General features: G+C 44.5%; 1 protein-coding gene across 1 annotated transcript in view; it reads right to left on the reverse strand.

The window, feature by feature from the left end:
• Positions 1–25,741, reverse strand: part of LOC133151396 (teneurin-3) — a 286,876-nt gene that overhangs the window by 97,821 nt on the left and 163,314 nt on the right. Inside the window, exons 17-20 of the mRNA XM_061274374.1 lie at positions 25,530–25,658; positions 13,171–13,302; positions 12,971–13,106; positions 11,794–11,937 (exon numbers count right to left, since the gene is read on the reverse strand). Coding sequence (XP_061130358.1) covers positions 11,794–11,937; positions 12,971–13,106; positions 13,171–13,302; positions 25,530–25,658 — 541 coding nt within the window. The remainder of the gene's footprint in view (positions 1–11,793; positions 11,938–12,970; positions 13,107–13,170; positions 13,303–25,529; positions 25,659–25,741) is intronic.

Consider the following 25,741-nt stretch of genomic DNA (forward strand, 5'->3'; position numbering starts at 1 on the left):
ACGAAAAATTCGAGATTTCTTTGCTTCGGTTGTCGAACAAAAATTTGGAGGTCGAACCTCGCGAAATGAGCGGAGAGGACCCGAGAAAACGCGACCGCGCGGCCCGGATGCCGACTGACTCTGTTCGTTATTGTAGTTTCGTTACTTTGACGATTGTATTAACCCCTAATCATGCCTCCAAAGAAAACAAGTGGGAGCAGTAAAGCCATCCTAAAACACAAAGACGCTCTTAAAGCAATGCGACAGTGAGCGCCCGGCGATGCGCGATTGGACCAAATTAAGCTCCCTGCGCACTGAGGTCCATTTAAATTTTGGAAAGTACATCAGGACTTTCAAAATATTTTCTAAATTTCATCAACGGCTCTGTCACAATAATGCGATCAGTGCGGTGCAGTTGCGCAAATGAAAAAATGCTTAAAAAAGGCGTTTTGTTTTAGTCTTGGAACGGATGATTTTTTTTTCCATTATTTTTAATGGGAAAAATAGATTCGGAGTTCGAACGATTCACTTCTCGAACCGCCTTCTGGAACGTATTGTGGTCAAAAACTGAGGTTTGACTGTGTGTGTATGTATATATATAGTATATCCATCCATCTATCCATTTTCTGAACCGCCTAGTCCCCACAGGGGTCGCGGGTGTGCTAGAGCCTATCCCAGCCGTCAACGGGCAGTAGGCGCGGGAAACCCTGAACCAGTTGCCAACCAATGGCAGGGCACACAGAGACAAACAACCCTTTGCACTCGCACTCACACCTAAGGACAATTTATATATATACGTATATACTATATATATATATATATATATATATATATATATATATATATATATACGCACACACACACACACACACATTTTGGGTCACACACACACACACACACACACACACACACACACACACACACACACATTTTGGGTCCGGCAAAAATTATCTAACACATTTGTAGGTTTGTAGGTTTAATAAAATACAAATAAATTAAATTAATGCATTTTTCTTTTTTTGGTCGAAAAGCACATATAATGCCATTTTGTTTTGGTTTGTTTCGTTTCATTTTATTTTCGTTTCGTTTTCGAGTAATATTTTGTTTCATTTCAATTGTAAACATGAATTGGACCGGTGAGCATCGCGCTTTCATTGTGGAAATGTTTATCAAGAATTAATCTGTAACTGCAACAAAACTAGCATTCCGTTTGCGCTTCAGACTTGGTAGACATGATCCCGTACCTGACAGCGGTAAGACCAAAATAACGTTATTCAAAAACGAAACGAAACAAAAAAAAATGGCATTATATTACCGTAATTTTCGGACTATAAGTCGGGTTTTTTTTTCATAGTTTGGGTGGGGGGGCGACTCAGGAGCGACTTATGTATGTTTTTTTTCACAAGTTTTTACTTGATCATTAACACATCACTTACTTACAAGTATAGTTGACCACTTCACATGTTATTTTTAGTATAGTTGATCACTTCACATGCTTTGATATCTTTATCTTGAACATACCGTTTCTTTCCATGTATAATGCGCAAAATTTAACTAATTTATTGTCCTAAAATCTGGGGTGCGCATTATACATGGGTACAATTATTATTATTTTTTTAATCCGGATAGCATACAGAGGCCGCCATTACAGATGCGCTTTCTTCTCTGCTGTTCACTTCAAACGCTCCATACGAACACAATGCTCTCGTATCAGACGCTTGCTCTATCACCTGCTCGTTTGCTGTCACAATGTACCCTACACAAATCCGAAACATTTCTTCGCTATTGAGTTTGCTAGCGCATGCGCAGTGATACTGGCCGGCAGAATAACATCCGGTTGTTCCCAAAGATGATCTTTTTTCTGAAATAATTTTACATTTACGGACTTAAGTAGGAGTCAAAATTTGAGTGCGTATTATACATGGGTACAGGCTTTTTTCCAGCATCAACATGCCATTTTTAGGGTGCGTATTATACATGGGGGCGCATTATACATGGAAAAAAACGGTATTCAAAACATGAAAAATAGAGAGAAAAAAATCAAATAAAGTAATTAACACTTTAAAGCGCCATATCCTCTGGACATGTCCTCTGTCACCAGGATGACATAAAGGACGAGAAATTTGATCGATGGATCTCTACTCTCTTCTCTTTCATCTCTCCTTCCATTAGGAGGTGTTGATTGATCAACATAGGCACAGCGCTGACAGGTTGCACCCATGCTGTGCTCCACAATGACGTAAACTACTCGACTCACTACAAAAAAGGCACAGGCGTGTGTGTGCGTGTGTGTGTGTGCGCATGGATGTGCTCGCATGCGTGTGTGTGTGTTTGTGCGTGTGTGTACCTGCGGCGAGCATGTGTGTGGGAAAGATAGATGAGGAACTAAAGCAATGTTCAAGGAGAGATAAACTCTCCAGCTGTGTTAAGTGATGGCAGTGCAGTTTTCACTGCACTCTGAGTAAATGTTTTTATATATGAGTGCATTTGACCTTGGTCTCAAAGTCCCAATCTAAAAATCTAAATTCAAACGCACACAGTGAACTGGGTGACAAGGTGTTAAAAGCCCCTGAGGACAAGTGGTGTGAGAGGGATAAATAGGAACATGACGGATGAAGTGAAAGAAAGAGGCAGCATATAACACTGAGTACCGTATTTTTCGGACTATAAGTCGTGTTTTTTTTCATAGTTTGGGTGGGGGAGCGACATATACTGAGGAGCGATTTATATGTGATTTTTTTTCACAAATTTTAAAAATTAAAAAAAAAAAGTGAAACCGCGATAGACTAACCGCGATGTAGCAAGGGATAACTGTAGTTTGTGATGTCAGCGGCGCAGCTGTTGTTTACATAAAGGACAAAGGATGTTCAAATGTTCGTTTGATTCTCATGACAGGAGTTGTCATATCACAACTACTGAAGTGTAACGATAAAAACATATACAAGTTGCTACACGAAATAAAATATACTATCAAATAACTATAACATAAATAGTTCACCGCCACACGGCCCCAAGCACTGGCGTCGACTTCCAGGCGTGTGGCAGTGTGGACTTCCATCCCCGGAGGTGCCACTTCCAGCCACGGAGGTGAAAGAGAGCTTAAAAGCGTAAAAGCCATGTCCGAGCCCCATCCACCGTCCCTGGACAGCCGCCCGGCCGAGCGCGGCCCCCGACTTCAATCCACGGAGGTGAAAGAGAGCGCCTTAGAATAGGACCGGGCGTGGGTAAAAGCCATAACAGTTTTTCAAACCTTCTGTGTCACTCCAAATCCTTAAATTCTTCAAACTCTTCGTCCGCCGTGTCACTTAGAAACAAAGCCGCTAATGATGCCGGTAGTACGTGGGGCCCTTCATCATCTTTGTCATCCCGTGATCATTTTTTGTCCTTTATGTAAACAATCGCCGCGCCACGCCGCGTCGCGCTGCTGACGTCACTCGAAATTCAAAAACAATAATCCCTTGCTACATCGCGGTTCGTTTATCGCGGTTTCACTTTTTTTTTTCCGAAAATTTTTGAAAAAAAACACATAAGTTGCCCCCCCACCCAAACTATGAAAAAAAAAACGCGACTTATAGTCTGAAAATTACGGTAGGTAATGAATTGGCTGGTCCTCTGTGCACTGAGCTTTCCTTGCACCATACTGCTATTGAGAATGCCCATGCTCTGATCTTGAAAATAGTTTGAACAGTTTGAGGGTCACAAAGAAGCGGCTGGCAGGCCAGATGTAGCCTGTGGCCCACCTGTCTTTGACTGAACACAAAGACTTGATAGACACATTCTTTAAAATAGGGACTAATTTCTTCTGCAAACACAAAAAGAGGGCTGTCTGACAAAATTACATAAAGTGAGTTTCCATTTTTGCTTTTTTTTCTAAAAGGCAATCAATGTGACAGAATCCATCCTTCCAACCATTTTCCTTACCACCTTTCCCAACTGGAGTCACGGGTGTGCTGGAGCCTCTCGCAGCAGTCAACGAGGCATCAGCGGGGGACATTCTGAACTGGTCATCAGCCAATGTCAAAGCACACAACCATCCGCACTCACACTTACGGGGAATTTGGAATACTCAATCAACCTACCATGCATGTTTTGCAATGTGGGAGTAAACCGGAGCACCTGGCGGAAACTGAGAGGCGCGGGGAGAACGACTCGTCCCCGATTATGTCCATATTGTCATAGTTTCTGTCCGTGTGTCTGTGTGCTCGCCCCTCCCCTCCTGTGTGCCCATAATCAGTGTGATCATTCTCACCTGCCTCTCATTACCTGTCTCGTATTTAAGTCCTGTCTGCGTGTCACTCCCTGGTCGGATCATTGTTAATGTCATCATGTCTTTTTGTTTCACGTCTTTGTCGGTCAGTCCTGTTGTTGGTTTTGTTAGTAAATTATGTCAGTTTACCGAGTCTGTTAGTTTGTTTTCGTCAATAAACCCTGGTCCAAGCTGCACTTGGTCGCCCTGCTCCATTTCGGTTCGTGACAGAATGATCCGACCATCACAGCGACCAGCGCTTGGACCTTTCTCCATCAGCTCCCGTTGCGACGCCCGATTCACGTCCGTCGTCCGAGCTTGTTCCAGCGCCATGGGCTCCGCGGCCGCCATCGGACTTTGCTCCAGCGACGCAGGACCCGCGGCCGCCATCGGAGTTCTCCCCGGCGCCATCGACTCCGCGGCCACCATCGGACTTTGCTCCAGCGACGCCGGATGCACGTGCGCCAACCTTTGCGCCGCCACATCCGCGGCTGTCGCCGGACTTCGGCCAGCGCTGGACTTCGGCCAGCGCCGGACCTCGCCAGCGCCGGACTTCGGCCAGCGCCCGACTCGCGGCCGCCATCGGGCCCACCCCAGTGTCACCGGAGGCGGCATTGTTGGCACGAGGCCAGGCAATGCCCGCGATCATCAGAGACCCTGCTCCCACTGCTGAAAGACACGTCTGACTCCTGCTGCTGCGTGCAGCTCTGGCTTCCTGGATGCCGCCGTGTGTGTGGCTGTGACTCTTGCCGCTGCACGCGGTTCTGACTCTCCATTTGCCGCAGAGTGTGGTTCTGTTTCCCCGAGTTTCCGCCGATTGCGGTTCTGTCCCCGAGTTTCCGCCGAGTGCGGTTTCTGTTCCCCAGTTGCCACCTAGCGCGGTCCGTACTCTCCATGTGCCGTGGAGTGCGGTTCGGGGTTTGTAACAGACCAGTGGGGGTCATTTGGACTGGTGCGCTTCCCACCCCGCCCCACCCCGTGCTTCATGTGGGGATTTGGGTTTTTGAGACGTCGGGAGCCGTCCCTTGTTACTGTCACGACTCGTCCCCGATCGTGTCCATATTGTCATAGTTTCTGTCCGTGTGTCTGTGTGCTCGCCCCTCTTCTCCTGTGTGCCCATCATCAGTGTGATCATTCTCACCTGCCTCTCATTACCTGTCTCGTATTTAAGTCCTGTCTGCGTGTCACTCCCCGGTCGGATCATTGTTGTTGTGTTAATGTCATGATGTCTTTTGTCTCACGTCTCTGTTCAGTTTCTGTTGTTGGTTTTGTTAGTAAGTTACGTCAGTCTGCCGAGTCTGTTAGTTTGTGTTCTCCAATAAACCCTGGTCCAAGCTGCACTTGGTCGCCCTGCTCCATTTCGATTCGTGACAAGAACATGCACACAGGGAGGGCCGGAGGTGGAATTGAATGCGCAATCTCTGCACTGTAAGCGGACGTCCTAACCAGTGCGCCAAAGGTAGAATATGCACACAGGGAGGGCCGGAGGTGGAATCGAACCTGCAACCTCTGCACTGTAAGCGGACCTGCTAACCAGTGCTCCACTGTGCCGCTGAAGTTAAATTAATGTTTTTAAATGGGCATAATGCCTACACGATCATGTCATCAAATGGTTATTTAAATTCTATGATAGAATTATGATTAGATTATTATAAACTTGGAATCTTTATTATCGGTAGTTACATTCTTTTCGTAGCATCAAAGAAACATTCGTAGTTAGTACCCCTTACAATTCCTGTTTTGTGTGTTTGTGCCTGTCTGATTTAAGTTCTTGCTGAGCCTGCAGATAGAATTGTATATTAAAATGTTGAACTCATTTTTTAACGGCGTATCACATGACCAGGTAAGTAGCCACAAGGTGGCACAAATTTCCCGGTAAAATCTTTTCCATGCAGATGTCCCGCATTTGAAATGGTAAAGATTTGTACGATCAGTTATGAGGGTTTATAATGGGGACGTTTGCCTCTTGATTTTTTTTTCTCCTAAATATGACTGAAAGTTTCATGGAATTGTGTTTTTCCCCTTTGGCTACAGAGTGATGTGCTAGCCAGATAGCAACTGTCAAACCACATTGTTTCGGCAAGTTTAATTTCAACAAATGTGACAAACTGGTAGCGCTTGCTATTATTAATCATTTTGTTTCCACCACAAAGAGACTCCTTGAGGATGTCTTTAATTTATTCCTTATTTGAGTAGAGTGATTCATGCTGACACAATGACGCTTTTGATTACATTTGATTTTCAGCACATTGTGAGGCTGCATTTTATCTAAGACGTTAAATAAGATGTAAATCAATTAACGTACTTTCCGCCCTATAAGGTGCACCTAGAAACCTAAATTTTTATCAAAAGTCGACAGAGCGCCTTATAGTCCGGTGCGCCTTTATATATGGATCAATTGATGAATTTGTTGATCCATACTGGTTGTACACAGTGCTCTGCCAAAATGTTTTAGTACGTTTTAGTACGACTAGTAATTTACAAGGTCGCATCGCTTCCCAACATTACGGTAACTGTAGTCAGGGGGCGTCACCGAATAGCTGTTGTACCCGCGAGGCTATTTCATTTCAAAATAGGCTGCTCCGTTAATGTTTCGAGTAAATCTACGGATCGATATGGAAGGGAAACATAGGTAAGTAGTACCAATGCGTTAGATCGAACTTTAGTCAGTTCTGATCATTTTATAGGAGATCGTTTGAGAAACACGATTGTTTACACTTTGCTGAGGCTCATGGGAGATTGCGAGCTGAGGCTCATAGGAAATTGCGGATGGCTAATGCTATAACGATGGCTACTATACGCGCGAGGCTATTTCATGTCAAAATAGGCTGCTCTGTTAATGTTTCGAGTAAATCTACGGATCGATATGGAAGGGAAACATAGGTAAGTAGTACCAATGCGTTAGATCGAACTTTAGTCAGTTCTGATCATTTTATAGGAGATCGTTTGAGAAACGCGATTGTTTACACTTTGCTGAGGCTCATGGGAGATTGCGAGCTGAGGCTCATGGGAAATTGCGGATGGCTAATGCTATAACGATAGCTGCTATACGCGCGAGGCTATTTCATGTCAAAATAGGCTGCTCTGTTAATGTTTCGAGTAAATCTACGGATCGATATGGAAGGGAAACATAGGTAAGTAGTACCAATGCGTTAGATCGAACTTTAGTCAGTTCTGATCATTTTATAGGATATCGTTTGAGAAACGCGATTGTTTACACTTTGCTGAGGCTCATGGGAGATTGTGAGCTGAGGCTCATAGGAAATTGCGGATGGCTAATGCTACAACGATAGCTGCTATATGCGCGAGGCTATTTCATGTCAAAATAGGCTGCTCTGGTAATGTTTCGAGTAAATCTACGGATCGATATGGAAGGGAAACATAGGTAAGTAGTACCAATGCGTTAGATCAAACTTTAGTCAGTTCCAATCATTTTATAGGAGATCGTTTTAGAAACGCAATTGTTTACAGAGGGCTCGTTGGTTATTGGCTATTGGGTGCATACCGCAACCCTAGTCAACCTCAGTTTGTTGCAGTAAAGCTTCTATTTTATGCGCCTTATAGTCCGGTGTGCCTTATATATGGACACAGTTTTAAAATGGGCCGTTCATTGAAGGTGCGCCTTATAACCCGGTGCGCCTAATACTAGGGCGCAAAATACGATAAATACTTGGACCCTCCATTGGGGTGTTCTATTCACTTTATGACCAAAGCACATTACTGACTCTCAATAATACAAGCTACTTTCTTGACCGGAACAAAGAAGGCAATAGAATAGGTGATCGATAAGACAATCACAAGCAGACCTATAAAAGCTTAGTTCGTAGGAGCGTAACAATTTATCTATTTATAATACATGTATTGATGTGTCAGCCCTGCAATCCAGCTGTATTGATCTGCGCTGAACTAGTACAGTGATGCAGGCCACACATCGAAACAACATCATTTTTATGCTATTGATTGACTGAATCGCTGTAAATGTAAGTTTGAACGTTATTTTGAAAAATTTTCTATCGTGCACGTCATCTCCAGTCGGCGCATAGGATTTATTTCAAGCACATGATATGGATCATGGAGGCGAGAAAAAGGAGATTTTTAAGACCAAACAATGTGTTTGTTTAGTGTAGAAACATATGGGATTTTACAAGAAATGGGAGCATCTTGACTGTTGTATAGACTTTGCAAATGCTGAGTGAAATATAACGGAAACACTACAATTTGTTGACACATCTTGACCAGACCCAAGACCACATAAACGGCAATGTTACAAGAGTCAAATCTGTTAGGGTTTACAGATGATCTTGATCGTATGATGATGTTGGAATGTAGACTAGAATTATTAACTTTGTTTAAACCTTTTACCTTTCCTTGACTCTGAAAAGTTTAACCATTCAGTTGTTGAAACTTTCCAAATGGTGTGGAAACATTCTTGCTTAGTTAGTCATCTAAAATCCTCCACTAGTTTCTGTTTCCACAACCTTGTAAAACAATGAGCTGGGACCCTCCACACTGATTAACCAGTTGCTGAGGTGACCACCAAACATGTCCAATGTCACCCCCACCCTGCTTGTTCTCAATAAATATGCTCTTGCAAGAGGCCTGAGCCAGACCTCATTCGATCATCGCTCTACGCACAGCGACGAATGGTTCTCCATTTGCAAATGCTTAAAAAGGGCATACTGTCTCCCGTGTGGTTCTTGCAAAAATAAGTTAGAGTGAGCACCACTCTAACAAAATCTACAAAATATATGTGAACCTGCTGCTTTTTTGTATCTTTTTAGGGCAGCAGAGTGTTGATTTACTATGAGAGCTCATGTGACAGTCACACATTACAGTATTACAGTATTGGTGCCTGAAAATAGATCCAGTCCAGTCAATCACACCAAAATTTCTCACTTGATTTTTCTTTCAATTAAATAAACCACTGACCTTTCAGTTTACGGTGGAAAACAATGGAGTCTGCATTTCTTTGGTCTGGAGAAAGTTTGGGCTCATCAGCTCATTACTCTTACATGGACACACTCATTCAAAGAAGTAAGGGACAGAATACATGTACAGTAGTTACAGTGAGCTGTACACTAACCTATTGTCTCCATTAGTGTGGTAGGACAGGCTGTGATGTTCCATAGGCAACAACAGCATTACAATGAAACGGTTATCACACCCTACCTAGCCTAGGTCTGTTTTTTTTGCATCACCTGCATTGTCTGCAGCAATGAAGGTTAACCATTATGCAATGAAATGGTAGAATTGTATTATTGACACTGAGTATTCACTTGTAACCAGTGGATCGTTGTTTCTCTAAGGAGGATAAGTGGTATGGAAAATGTACATTTTTGACAGAATTCTCAATAATTGAAACTACTGGGTCAAAAACAACCCAATATGAGATAACATTTGTACAAAACAAGCACTTTTTGTGCATAACAAACTAAAAAATTAGTTTGACCAAAATCAGAAGAAGAACGGTGTGTGTAAGTAGGGGACGTGTGAGTGTGGCCAGGGCTGGACTGGAGCACATTATAATATTGGTAAATTGATTGATATGTACATATCTACGCGCAATGACGCACGCACGCACACACACGCACGCACGCATGCGCGCGCGCGCACACACACACCTACACAAACACACACAAACAAACCCGCACACACCCACCACACTGTTTCAATACCTCTCCTACGCTTCGTTGATTAAAGCCTCTGCAAAAACAATCAGTTTGACAACTGCTAGGATTATTTTAAACTGCAATTAAATTCATCCTTTTATTACTGCATGCTAGATTAAACAGTTAATGATATTGAGTTTGGACTGGAAAGTAATTTAAGTTATTGTCACAGAACCTGTTGCCACAAATACAAATGAGCTCTAAAAACAGTCAAGCACTAAGGATTATTTGCTTTTTTACGTTGTTTTTTTCCGTGTATAATGCGCGAAATTTAACTAATTTATTGTCCTAAAATCTGGGGTGCGCATTATACATGGGTACAATTATTATTATTTTATTTTATTTTTTTTTAAGAAAATCATGGTACAACAAAACCAACAACAGGACTGACCGACAAAGACGTGGAACAAAAAGACAGGGTGACATTACCAAAGACAGGAACAGAAACCAAACAGACATCATGACATCATCCGACGGTGAGCGAGGGGCAGACAGGACTTAAATACAAAACACGTTACATTGATTGAGGTGACACAGGCAACCTAGACACATAGCAAAACTGGGGACGAGACATGACAAATCTCCCTCGAAATAAAACTTGAAATCACCTTTCTTCTTGTTTGTTGTCAATCGCGCATCGCATTCAGCCATCCTGCCCAACACACTTAGTCAGTAAAATTCATAATTGACGACACATCGTTTGATGCGATGGTGCAATCCTTGATGGTGTATTGTTTTTATTGTTTGTTTTTTAATCTCCATCGCGGACCGGACGTCATACGGAAGCAGTATGACTGCGCATGCGCACTATGGAGCCGATGCGCAGAACGGATGCGCAAGACACGTCAGCTATATAAAGAGCGAGAGTTGTTTTCTTCCTATTAGTTTCAATTCACAGTTTAATTAGCAGTTTCAATCAGCAAATAACAAAATGCGTATTACAGGTAATATTTTATTTCACAACACTTTGCCTTGTTCCTTTCGTCTCTGCTGTTCACTTCAAACACGCTCCATACGACCGCAATGCTCTCGTATCAGACGCTTGCTCGATCACCTGCTCGTTTACTGTCACAATGTACCCTACACAAATCCGAAACATTTGTTGCGGCTCCGAGTCACGACGAGGGGCAAGTTTTGGTTTCCAAGGGTGTTTTTATTCCTCTTCAACGTCTCTCCCATACAGAGCCGCCTTTTTCACGTCCGCACGCCTTTTTCACATGTCCGCACGGATCGGGGTGGTGCCTTTATGGGCAGTCGGAGAAATCAACGCCAACAAAAAAAATTACATCCAGCCTAGTTAAGACCATACCAAAGACTATAAAAATGGGACCCATTGCCTCCCTGCGTGTGTGACGATCATTGGGACTTAAAAAAATAAATAAAAATAAATAAAAAAATAAATAAAAATTGGGTGCGTATTATACATGGGTACAGGCTTTTTTCCAGCATCAACATGCCATTTTTAGGGTGCGTATTATACATGGGGGCGCATTATACACGGAAAAAACGGTAATTGATCATTCTTTTGACCCTGAAATGGAATTGTATTTTGCTGTATATATACTACCACAATTACCCCACAAAAAGAAACAGACCACATAGAGGCAGCTAAGTAGGCAAAGGAGTGAATGACACAATGATGGGTACTGTGGTATCTCAGATGATTTGGAAAGGTTTCTGGTGCCTTTCTGTTAGTCATGACTATGATGTTTTCATAAATTGTTGCATTTTCCATATGTGCTTTCATCCCTGACCCTCCAATCCAAAATAACGTACCAAAAGACTGAACCACTGCTGCCCTAAATGTATGTGAATAAATGCATTTACTGTATGTAAATGTAGAGTCTGCACTATATGTGATGATTCATGTCCAGTGTTGATTCCAATCCAGCCTCCTACCGTTTTGTACATCCAAAATGTGATGTTTATCGAGAGTCCATCCTCCAACGTTGGAAGCATCCATCTCGTAGCCTTGTAAAATGGCCGTTCTTTTCTCCCACAGGATCAGGTCCAGGCAAGACTCATATTCAAACCCCACCGACACTAAGCGACAAAGCGAGTTCATGGTCAGTTATTCAGCTGCTTCGTGGACCTGTGCTCCCGCCAAATAAATATTAGTACGATCCTGTCATTCAAAGAAAAGCAAACATCACTGGTTTATAACCACAGAGAGAGGGTTTTAACCTCTATCTGTCTGCTTTATCAACTGACTCCCACTGTTGCATTTCCAAGGGTTTTCGACATACACACACACGCACACACACACACGCACACACACAGACACACACACACAGACACACACGCACAAACAGTTTGATAACTTCTGTTCAGAGCTGTCTGCCATCACTACAACATTACAATGTCAAGGGGTGGGACATCTGACAAATAATTGTGCAAACTTATAAACACAGACACACAAGCAGTATTACACTTTCATGAAGCTGCCAGCTACTTATTCTGCCATTTCGATTGTGTGAAAATATTTGGTTTTAAAGTAGTTATTTCAGAGAAACAGATGGAGACAAAATGTTTTCAGATGGAGAAAAAAAATGTTCACATTAGCAATGCAACTGTATCATTATATTGCTCATTAAAATAAATAAAACAAAAACAAAACAATGTTGTACTGCAATACCAACTATATCAGTATCACAATTGATAGGTCTCTCAGAAATGCGAATGAAGCTTCCACAAAAAACATGGGTTGTCCTCCCCATCAAAGGAACATAACGAAAAATATTTCCCCACTCCCAGGGATCAATAAAGTTTCAATCAAAAAAGGACCCCAAAAACAACAACATTGAAAATAAATCAGCAAACCCGTGAATCCACAGGAGCCAAGCTACGAATATGAGGGCCACGATAGTAAAGGAAACATATTCTCCCCACTCCCCCCAAAAAGATAAAAAAACATTCTTCTCTTGATTTTTTTTCATGAATTTTTTGGAGTGGGTGTTAATTGAGGGTGCACTCAAGAGCGTGGATGGGGGTCATATGCGATCCACCAGGTTCCAGTTGGCCATCTCTGATCTAGCTACTATGAATGGAAAAAAAAAACTTTTACAGAGTTACTTACCAACTCCCTCTGATAGTCCATAAACACGTTGGCCATAAGCATCTGTCTTGTCCCAAATGAAGGTGTAAGAAAGATTTGGCTGAGCTGGGAACCATTTTTGGAAGAGACGTCCCACCACAGCCACCATCAAATGAACCTGGAGACAATAAGAATTGTATCTTTCCCTTAACATATCTTGATGAATATATTTCAAAACTCACCTTCATCAGGTTAAAAGGTATAGATGACTGTGTCATGGTGACTTTGACGACTGGCTTATAACCTGCAGCTCTTGAACTTAGGTAGATCAGGTTGAGATGACTGCCAGGGATTGCGGTTTCTTCTTGTAAAACCTGTGGATCAGAATAAGATAAAAAAAAAAAAGAAAAAAAAAAAGAATCATTAGCACTATGATTGAATAGAACTCTAAAAACAGTTGAGTCAAACATTTGGGTCAAAAATGGATCAAGCCACAATTTGGGTGAATTTAACCAAACGTTCTAGTTTTCTTTGTACAAAACAACCCATTTTTTGTTTTGTCAACCCTTGTGGTTTTCTTTGAACAAAACAACCCATTTTTTGGGTTTGGTCAAATTGACCCAAGTAGTGGATCATCATTTGGTCATTTTGACCCAAATTGGATTTTTTTGAACCCATCTGTTTTTAGAATGCGATTGATGATGATGATGATGATGATGATAGAACTTTATTCATCCCACAGCGGGGAAATTTACTTGTCACAGCAGCGCATACGAGTGCAAGAATACAAGTGCCAAAATTTCAACAAAAGGATAAATAACGGACAAGGACAAAGACAAGTGCCGCTAGTAGAGACGAAACACAATTATATCAGGTGCCACGCATGTTGTACAGTCTGACAGCAGAGGGAATGAAGGACCTGTGGAATCGTTCCTTTCTACACCGTGGGTGTAATAGTCTGCTGCTAAAGGAGCTGCTCAGGGACCGCGCAATGTCATGGAGGAGGTGAGAGGTGTTGTCCATGATGGATTTCAGCTTAATTAACGTCCTCCTCTCACCCATAACCTCAATGGAGCCCAGGGAACAGCTCAGGACAGAGCTCGCTCTCCTGACCATCTTATTCAGTTTCCCCCTGTCCCGGTCAGTACTGCCCCCACCCCAGTAGACTACAGCGTAGAGGATGGCTGAGGCCACCACAGAGTCATAGAAGGTTTTGAGGAGAGCCCTGCACACACTGAAGGACCTCAGTCTCCTCAGCAGGTGGAGGCGACTCTGGCCCTTCTTGTACAGGGCGTGGGTGTGATCAGTCCAGTCCAGTTTGTTATTAAGGCGAACACCCAGGAAGTTTTAGTTCTCCACTACCTCAATGTTCACCGGTGTGAAGTGGGGTGCTGTCCTCCCGAAGCTCACAATCATTTTCACAATTATCTTTCTAACCTTATTTTTATTGCTATCCTCTGTTGGCAAATAATTTTGAAATGTACGTGTTTTTTGTACAGTTCAACTATAACGTTATCATGAAAGTGATTATGATGGGAGTGTATAATAAATACAAATACCTTCACCTATTATGCACCCTAATTAGCTGGTGACCAGTCTAAGGTCTGCCCTACTTCTTGCTCAGTTCGCTGGGATAGGCTCAAGCTTACTCATGCAGAAAATGGATGCTCTGATTGATAGATGGACGGACCATCATAATGTTTATCGGGCAGTCATTGGAGATGACTCAAAACTGGGAGAAGAATACTTGATGATCTACCACAGATCGAATAAATAGTGTGAGGCAACCAAATTTTGTTCATTTTGATTGAAAACACGGTCAGGTGTGTTGGTAATGAAATCTGGCTGCACTTGAAACATCCTTTCAAGCAATGTCTCCTAAACAGCGGGGAAGAGTCCTCACCTGTGCTACATCTTTGAAGACATGTTCAAGTACATATTTTATCAGGTGTACCTGCAGGTGAAGGACAAGCAGGAGGGCTGCTTTGATTTAGATCATGACACACGCAGCATACCACCCTCCTTGACCTGTTGATGTTCACTGTGATTTTTTTTATTCATTAGTTTTAAATGTGCTATATTTTAATTGTATACAGACACACGACTTCTATCATTTTTACTTTTCAAGACAAAGGTTATGCAAAATGATGAATGTTTCGTGTGCATATGTGCATTTGCATATGGTTAAAACTTTGAATGTGTGGGTTTTACTGAGTGCAAGACCAACAGCATAAATTGAATGTGACCTAGTGTTGAACCAGAAGAAGGTGAGAAGTTGGCAGCCACATAAAAAGGAAAGAACTGTGATGTCAATAGTGGGACACCTCAGAGTTGGTGGAATGTTGGGGCAATGATCTAAAAAAGCCACTGGGTAAGGGAGGAACAATAAAAATGCGAATCAGCAAAAGCTCAACTGAAAGGGCTTTGGAATGGAGGGTCACTCTTTTGAGTCACATACTAAAAGGGTAAATTCCAAAATGTGTCTGTCACACATACTGAATATTACCAAGAAAGATCAGACAGGATATCAGTATGTATTCATAAACTAATGAATAGAAGGGGCGTGTCTTTGTAAATTACTTTCATATAATGTATCTGAATTTCAAATATATGTATTTTTCTTTCATCCTTGTGAGAATTGGTGCATGGCTAAAACGTGTGGACCTCATGGTCTCAAAAAGTTGTCCTTCCTTGATCTATTTTGATTCCATTTGTTAGATATTTTCGTACTGCACTATTGCCTTTTCATTAGCCACAGATTTAGTGTCTATTGCAGATCCATTACGTCTCCTTTTAGACAGGCCTTTTCACTCCTCTCCTCTCCTCTCCTCTCCTCTCCTCTCCTCTCCTCTCCTCTAGTGCAGGGGTCCCCAGTCTGCGGACTGGTACCGGTCCGTGGGTCACTTGGTACCAGGCTGCCAAGCCGCACAGAAAAAAAAAAAAAAATTATTGACGATCAATTACCGTAATTTTTGGACTAAAAGTCGCTCCGGAATATAGGTCGCATTAGCCACAAAATGCACAATAACGTGAAAAATAAACATATATAAATCGCTCCGGAGTATAAGTCATATTTTGGGGGGAAATTTATTCGACAAAGTCCAACACCAAGAACAGACATGAACGAGCAACAACAGGCTAAACGATAGGTATGCTAACGTGACATAAACACAAACGAAAAGGTGAGAACGGGCCTGACGTAACATTCAGATTTATTTAAAAAACTATTACATAAATAACACGTTTATAAAACCATCTGTGTCACTCCAATTCATTAAATCCATCGATCGTCAACAATGGGTGCGCGCCGTCACTTTAAAATATTCCACAGGCCCATATAACGATATATAAATTAGATATCAAATAACTATTATATAGGTGGCGCACTGGGTAGCACGTCCGCCTCACAGTTAGGAGGGTGCGGGTTCGATTCCACCTCCGGCCCTCCCTGTGCGGAGTTTGCATGTTCTCCCCGGGCCCGCGTGGGTTTTCTCCGGGCACTCCGGTTTCCTCCCACATCCCAAAAACATGCTTGCTTGGTAGGCCAATTGGAGACTCCAAATTGTCTCTAGGTGTGAGTCCGAGTGCGAATGGTTGTTTGTCTCTGTGTGCCCTGCGATTGGGTGGCAACCAGTTCAGGGTGTCCCCCGCCTACTGCCCGATGACGGCTGGGTTGGCTCCAGCACTCCCGCGACCCCCGTGGGGATTAAGCGGTTCAGAAAATGGATGGATGGATAACTATTATATAAGCAATAACATTATCAAACCATCTGTGCACTCTAAATCATTAAATCCATCGATCAAATTCCTCGTCCTTTGTCAACAACGCCGTGTGTGCGCCTTGACGTCAGCCTCGTTGTTATTCCACAGATCTAGTATATAACTATATTGTAGCGTTAAAGTACAAGGAAAGACGTGGGTTTGGTAAACGGCTCTTTATTTAACAAAACAAACTTCCAGGCGTGTGGCGGCGTGGACTTCCAGCCACTTCAAGCCGCTAATGATGCAGGTAGTACGTGGGGCCCTTCGTCATCTTCGTCATCCCGTGATCAATATTTGTCCTTTTTGTAAACAACCGCCGCTGACGTCGCGCCGCTGACGTCGCGCCGCTGACGTCACTTGAAATTCAAATCACAGTAATCCCTTGCTACATCGCGGTTCCACTTTTTGGAAAAAATTCACATATACGTAAGTCGCTCCTTATTATAAGTCGTCCCCCCACCCAAACTATGAAAAAAAAAACGCGATTTATAGTCCGGAAATTACGGTAATTCAGGTCAAGATGCTCGTCCCGGTCACGTGACATGTTTCCCCAGGCAAGCCCGAAAAGCTACCAAAAATTAGTAAGAATTTATTTTGAAAAATATAAAAAAAATTGGCGATTCTCTCCCAATTACATCAGTCGGTTCAGGTCAAGACGCTCGTCTCGGTCACGTGACATGTCACCGCCGTCGAGCCCGCAAACCAAGCAAATATGAGCAAGAAACAGAGATGTTTGGAAAGCTTCTTCGGAAAGAGAAAAAAAGCCCAATGAGGAGATGGAAGAAGAAGAGAGTACGACTTCTAAGAAAAGGAAAGCTGCATTTTTCTGTAAATTTCTGGAGTCCCACTTAAAATATGGATTTATCGCCACAGGTGAGTCTGACGCGCCAAGCCCACTCTGCATACATAACATGTGGCGACAGGCTAGCTAACAAGGCAATGAAGCCTACAAAACTGCTTCGGCACATGGACACCAAGAAAAAAAAAAAAAAAATTATCGACGATCAATTAATTCAGGTCAAGACACTCGTCCCGGTCACGTGACATGTTTCCCCAGTCGAGCCCGCAAAGCTAATATGTAGCGACAGGCTAACTAACCAGGCAATGAAGCATCCTGTATTAAAAGACAAACCTTAACCACTTCGGGTGTCATTGTCTCTGATTACACCTAGATGGGACCGGCTCGTTTCTGAGAAACAAGGTCAGTGCTCCCATTAATTCAATGTAATTCATGCAATGTAATTTATTCAATGCACAGAACGAACAAGATGGACGAACTGCTGCTCCTCACTTCAAGGAACACGGACTTCAGCAGATCCGCCGCGCTGTGCTTCGTTGAAACGTGGCTGAGCTAACTTAGGCTAACTCGTGCAGACCGCAGCGCGGAGCTCTCCGGAAAATCAAAGGGAGGTGGTTTCTACATTAATGAACGTTGGTGTACTGATGTCACGGTGTTGAAAGAATTTTGCAGCCCTCTCCTAGAAACACTTTTCATAAACTGCCGGCCGTTCTATTCACCACGGGAGTTCTCCTCAATCGTCATGGCGGCTGTTTACATTCCACCACACGCACGTGCGAGTGAAGCCACGCAGATGCTGGCTGACCAGGTAACAGACATGGAGAAACCTCTACCAAATTCACTAATCATTGTTCTGGGTGATCTTAACAGGGCGAACCTCGCACACGAACTCCCCAGATACAGACAGCACGTAACGTGCCACCAGAGGGGCACAGACTCTGGACCACAGCTACACCGTGATCAAGGATGCATACCACTCTGCGGCTCGTGCAGGTTTAGGACTCTCGGACCACTGTCTAGTTCATCTGATCCCGGCCTACAGGCAGAAACTAAAAACTTCTAAGCCTGTGGTGAGGACTGTGAGGAAGTGGACAGTGGAGTCAAGGCAGGACCTCCAAGCCTGCTTTGACTGCACCGATTGGGGAGTTTTCGAGGCTGCAACTTCAGACTTGCATGAACTCATTGACACTGTCACATCATGCATCAGTTTTTGTGAGGATCTGTGCGTGCAGACTAAGACCTTCTGCACGTACAACAACGACAAACCTTGGTTGACAACGAACCTCAGGAGGCTGCGCAAAGTCAAGGAGGAGGCCTACAGGAGCGGCGACCGCGACCTGTTCAAGCAGACCAGAAACACACTGAACCGAGAGGTCAGGAAAGCCAGTAGGTGTTACGGGGAGAACCTGAAGAGAAACCTCTTTGCCAATCCTGATCCCTCAACAGTGTGGAAAGGTCTGCAGAGCATCATGGGGTACAAGAAACGAACCCCCCGTCCTGTGGGGAGCCCAAGGCTTGCTAACCAGCTAAACAGGTTCTACTGCAGGTTTGATCGGTCCTCCCACACAACGGGACTTCCTGCAGCACAATCTACGTACTCACCTCTCCCCACAACTACTCTGTCCACACCTCTATCATCGTTGTCACCCACACTCTCTCTTGCAGAGGCCGCGCCCGCACTCCAGATCCGCGAGGAGGAAGTGCGCCAGATATTCCGGAGACAAAAGACCAGGAAGGCACCGGGCCCAGACGGCGTGTCACCTTCCTGCTTGAAAGTCTGCGCTGAGCAGCTGGCGCCCACCTTTGCACGGATCTTCAACCGTTCTCTGGAGCTGTGTGAGGTTCCCTCGTGCTTCAAGAGCTCCACCATCGTTCCAGTGGCCAAGAAGCCCGCCATCACAGGTTTGAATGACTACAGACCTGTCGCACTGACATCTGTGGTCATGAAATCTTTGGAGAGGTTAGTGCTGAACCACCTGAAGGATGTCACGGGCCCCCTGCTTGACCCCCTCCAGTTTGCCTACCGGGCAAACAGGTCAGTGGATGATGCGGTCAACATGGGACTGCACTACATCCTGCACCACCTGGACACCCCAGGAACGTACGCCAGGATCCTGTTCGTGGACTTCAGCTCGGCGTTCAACACCATCGCTCCTGACATCCTCCAACAGAAGCTCATCCAGCTTGCGGTGCCTGCCTCCACCTGTCAGTGGATCACCAGTTTCCTGACCAACAGGAGACAGCGTGTGAGGCTGGGGGGCATCACATCTGACACCCGGACCACCAATACTGGAGCCCCTCAGGGGTGCGTCCTCTCCCCACTGCTCTTCTCGCTCTACACCAATGATTTCTCCTCAGGTGACTCTCCAATGAAGCTCCTGAAGTATGCAGACAACACCACTCTCCTCGGACTGATCCAGGACGGTGATGAGACTGCGTACAGACAAGCGGTGGAGCGGCTGGTCCACTGGTGCAGCCAAAACCACCTGGAGCTGAACCCGCTCAAGACCGTGGAGATGACAGTGGACTTCAGGCGAGACCCTTCACCACTTTTACCCCTCACTATCCGCAGTAATACTATTCTCTCCACAGACACCTTCAAATTCCTGGGAACCACAATCTCTCGGGACCTGAAATGGACCGGCCACATAGACTCTGTCCGGAAGAAGGCCCAGCAGAGGCTGTAGTTCCTGAGACAGCTCAAGAAGTTCAACCTGCCGCGAGAGCTTCTGAAGACCTTCTACACTGCCATCATCCAGTCTCTCCTCTGCACCTCGATCACTGTCTGGTTTGGATCGGCCTCCAAACAAGACAAGGACAGACTGCAACGGACAATCAGGACTGCAGAAAAGATCATTGGAATCAACCTCCCATCTATCCAAGACTTGTACCTGTCCAGGACCAGGAAACGTGCAACGAACGTCTCTACAGACCCTTCTCACCCAGGTTGCAGTCTGTTTGAACTACTCCCTTCCGGACGGCGTTATAGAGCTCTGTACGCCAAAACCAGCAGACACAGAGACAGCTTCTTCCCCCAGGCTGTTGCTCTGATGAACTCACACCACTCTTAGAGTCTCAGAGTCATTACTGTGCAATAGCATCCTGCTCTTCACACCTTTTTTGTTGTTAGTCACCTGAATGTTGAACAGAGGGTGTGTTTCACCAAAGTCAAATTCCTTGTTTGGCACGCTCAAACATGGCGAATAAAAAACTCTTGAATCTTGAATCTCGTAATGGTGAATTTTATTTTCATGTCCAGAAGCGAAGAGGGCGTTGTCTTGAAAAATTACCGCCCACTTCAAGGACAACAGGGACGCACAGAGCCTTTGGCAGGGCATTCAGACCATCACGGAATACAAGCCCGCGCCGCAGAGCTGTGAAGGCGACGTCCGTCTGCTCAATGACCTTAACCCAGTGCTTCTCAAATAGTGGGGCCCCCCAAGGGGGGCACGGTGCTATTCCTGGGGGGGCGCGTGTGACCCTGGGGAACAGGCTTTTTTTTTGGCAGTACTAGAATAAAGTGTAATTGCGCGTTTACTACAGCAGGGGGCAGTGGCGCTCTCATTGTTACTTCTGTCACGTTTGCGACAGTGCAACATTTTACAACTTACAAGACAAGTTAGGATAGTCACGGTGGGGAGGGGGGGCGCGAATAGTTTTCTTCTTGCTAGGGGGGGGCGTAACAGAAAATAATTGAGAAGCACTGCCTTAACCGCTTCTTTGCTCGCTTCGACGCTCAGAACAGCACTTGCCCGCTGAAGGCCACTCCCCCTTCACACGAGCTGCCCCTGTGCCTGTCCGCCGACAGCATGAGGAGGGCGCTTGCCGCTACCAACATCCGTAAGGCGGCGGGCCCTGACAACATCGAAGGATGTTGAAGGACTGCGCTGGTGAGCTGACGGGTGTCTTCACGGACATCTTTAACACTTCCCTGCAGCAGGCCGTCGTCCCGTCGTGTTTCAAAGCTGCCACCATCGTACCTGTGTCGAAGAAACCCGCTCCGTCCTGCTTCAATGACTACCGCCCCGTGGCACTTACGCCCATCATCATGAAGTGCTTTGAGCGGCTTGTCATGGAGCACATCCGATCCGTTCTCCCCCCCACCATTGACCTCTTCCAGTTTGCGTACTGAGCCAAACGGTCCTCTGAGGATGCCATCTGCTCTGCCCTCCACTCGGCCCTCACCCACCTGGAGAGAAGGGACTCGTATGTGAGATTGCTGTTTGTGGACTTCAGTTCTGCCTTCAACACCATTGTGCCACCACGTCTCATTAGCAAACTTGACAAGCTGGGCCTCAGTACCTACCTCTGCAACTGGCTACTGGACTTCCTCTGTCAGAGGCCACAGGTGGTACGTGTTGGCGACAAAATCTCCGCCAGCATCACGCTGAGCACAGGGGCACCCCAAGGCTGCGTGCTCAGTCCGCTGCTCTTCACCCTCCTGACGCATGACTGCACTGCAACCTACAGCGACAACCGCATAGTGAAGTTTGCTGACGACACGACTGGTGGGTCTCATCACCAAGGGAGACGAGACTCAATACAGGCTGGAGGTTGACCTTCTGACCACGTGGTGCAGGGACAACAACCTCCTGCTGAACGTCGACAAGACCAAGGAGATTGTTGTTGACTTCCGCAAGGGTCACACCCAACACCTGCCGCTTACCATCGACGGTGCTGTGGTGGAGAGAGTGAGCAGCGCCAGGTTCCTGAGGGTGCACATCAGTGAGGATCTCTCCTGGTCCACCAACACCGCATCACTGGCGAATAAGGCCCAGCGCCGCCTGTACTTCCTGCGGAAACTCAGGTGAGCGAGCGCTCCTCCGGCCGTTATGACTACATTTTACCGCAGCACCATTGAGAGCGTGCTCTCCAGCTGTATTGCTGTTTGGGGTGGCAGCTGCACTGACTACAACTTGAAGGCCCTGCAGCGCATAGTGAACACGGCTGGTAAGATTATTGGTGCTTCACTCCCCTCCTTGACAGACATTTACACCTCCCATCTCACCCGCAAGGCGACCACGATTGTGAGTGATGTGAGTCACCCCGCTCACTCTTTGTTTGATCTTCTGCCCTCTGGGAAGAGGTACAGGAGCCTGCGCTCCCGCACCACCAGACTCTCAAACAGCTTCATACTCCAGGCTGTCAGGATCCTGAACTCGCTCCCCCTTTCTGCGTAGCGTCCTGTACTTTGCGCTATGCTTACTGTCTGCTGTATGCACACTGGCTCAGTTTTGCTCCTCTTATTTATTGGGTTATTTGTTTATTATTTATTCTTCACTCACATTGTTTATTTATTATTTATTATTTATTATTTTTTGTTTGTGCCTTCTTGTTTTTATTTTGTGCCGTCTACTTGTATGTCTATCGTGTACTATGTCTCGTCACCGTGGGATAGAGGAAACGGAATTTCGGTTTCTTTGTGTGTGTTGACATATGAAGGGATTGACAATAAAGCAGACTTTGACTTTGACAAAACAGGCAAACGTGTGAGCAGCGTCCTGGGGACCCAGTCGGGGTACGTGCAGATGGTCACCATCGGGCTGGCACGGCGAAGGTCGTTGGTTCCGACCAGCACGAGTGAGCCGACTCCCCACAGGGGTCGCGGCTGTGAGGCCAAGGCGAGGGACCTGGTCAGCACCAGCTGGATGAGCAGGAAGCTGTCGTAGAGTCACGCCGGTCCTGACTGATGTGCGCAGCCATCCCGGTCCCAGGGAAAAAGAATATCCGATCTGAAGTGATCTGCACACGCCGAGGTGCGGTAAAAGGCACCAGCATCGCCAAATGGACAAATAGAAATAAGGAAAAAGGAGAAAAGAAGGAAATAAAGAGGAAAAGAGAGAACACTGCTGGAGGCTGCCACTCACAGCGGCGCCATATCAAAAAAAAGGGGAGCAGCTTTCCATATGCTTTTGATCAGCAATTCTTACACATTTTCCCATTTGTGCACAAGTTCATTCTGCTCCGCTTGACATAGGGACTCTCATATGCACACACGTACAATGAAAATAGTTAGGAAACATTAGTAGTTCAGATGGCTTTTGGATGTTCTTCCTTAGGTTGTATAGTTTTCTCTGGGAATTTTGGCTCCCTCCCACATTCCAAAAGCATTGAAGATAAATTGTCTTAGTCTGAATGTGCCCAGTTTGTTTTTCTCTGCCCTGCATTGACTGGCAACCAGTCCAGGGGATACTCCGCCTCTCATCCAAAGTCAATTGAGACAGGCTCCAGCTCACCTGCAACCTTATTGAGGATAAGGGGGGTACAAAACTGATGGACGGATAATTATTGTGTTTTGATAAAAGCATGCAGGGGGTTGACCATCATTTGCTTGTATAAAAACCCAACACAAGAAGATGGTGGATGAGTGTGCAAATCTATCCAATTCGCTTGATTCCATGCTCTCTATTCCATTTTCACCCATACAAGAACTGCAACTGCTTCTCTTTATGTTCTTTATGTTTTACATACTTGTGTATGTGTAAATATGACATTTTTCCATGATGACTCTCAGTAGCCTGCCCACAGAAACATAAAATTAGGCCTAAGGGCAATTATATGCGGGAAACGGGGTGGGGCTCTGTATGTGCATGTATGTGTGGCAATATACAATTACCTTCCAATAAGAGCAACCTCTAGAACGCCAACATGTGCATATCACTCTGGAACCAAGATTGTTACATTTGGTAGCTCAATCAAGGAGGGTATTTCTTTCAACTTAATCTGGACATGGAGAACAAGACACTCTTCCTATTTAATGCACAATTGACATCTCAGTCTTTATTATCTATATACATATTTATGACTACATATACAGGGTCCGGCAAAATGATCTGAATTATTTGTAAGTTTAATAAAAGGGAAATAAATTAAAGAAATAAAAAAGGTTTTTTTTATATTCGAAAAGTACATATAATGCCATTTTACTTTGTTTTGTTTTGTTTCGTTTTATTTCATTTCATTTTCGTTTAGTTTTCTAATAATGTTATTTTGTTTCACTTCACTGGTTCTTTTAAATCAAACAAATTATTTCAGGTGCATTACCTGACATGTTTTGGCGGGTTCACGGAAGAAACCGCCGAAACATGTCAGGTAATGCACATAACATAATTTGTTTGATAAAAAAGAATTAGTGTAGTGATTAAAAAGGAAAAACAAGATGAACTTAGTACAACTGTTATTTTGTTTCGTTTCAGTTGCTCACATGAAATGGACAGGTGAGCATGACACTTTCATTGTTTCATTTATCAAGAACGAATCTGTAGCTGCAACACAACGAGGGTTCCGTTTGCGCTTGAGACTTGGTAGACATGATCCCTGCTCGAAACACAATCTTGTTATGGGTTACTAACTCCAGAGCCAGTGGATCAGCATTGAAACGAAAATCAACCGGCCGACTTCGCACTGCCAGAACTCCAGAAAATGTGGCAGCGGTAAGACCAAAATAAAATTATTCGAAAACGAAACGAAAATGAAACGAAACAAAACAAAACAAACAAACAAAATGGCATTATATGTACTTTATGAAAAAAAAAAAAAGTTTTTGTTTCTTTAATTTATTTGCATTTTATTAAACCTACAAATGTGACAGATCATTTTGCTGGACCCTGTAGTTGTATGTATGTTATGAAAAAAAAAAAGATCTAAATCTGAATACCTGTGGAAACGCTGGCAAAAATCATTTAGTCCCTCTAAAGAGAAGGAAATCGGTAATAATGCTGACCAAAAAAACAACACAGATGACAAATGTCTGCAGTGACTATTTCATAATAAAAACATAACCTTGAGCCCCAAGCCAGTTTTTTTTTTTTCATTTCATTTCATTTCATTTCAAGTCAACACCATATGCTGAAAAAACAATAAATGTCATCACGTTTATGCACTGTTGAGCATGCAAGCATGATGGATGAAGCTAATTTGTTGCTCTTCATTAACATTTAAATTTGATCACTTTAAAATGTCACATTTGCGTGCAGAGAGAACCCCAGACTGCATCCTGGCCCCATATGTCCATCTAGCCTACTATTTAATATTTCTGACCTGGGTTTCTGGTATGATGGGGCCATCCTCAGGTGAACTTCTGTAGAACATTGACAGTGGGCGTGCGACAATGACAGGACTGGGTCTGACAAAACCACTCAGGTCACAGCTGGGAATGTCATTCTCCTCCTGAAACAAATGTTGTCAGTCAGATGTTTCCATTATTAGTTGTCACTTGACTGACTATGCAGCAATAACAAGGCCTGTATGAT

The sequence above is a fragment of the Syngnathus typhle genome, linkage group LG3, assembly GCF_033458585.1.
Source record: "Syngnathus typhle isolate RoL2023-S1 ecotype Sweden linkage group LG3, RoL_Styp_1.0, whole genome shotgun sequence".
Taxonomy (NCBI): domain Eukaryota; kingdom Metazoa; phylum Chordata; class Actinopteri; order Syngnathiformes; family Syngnathidae; genus Syngnathus; species Syngnathus typhle.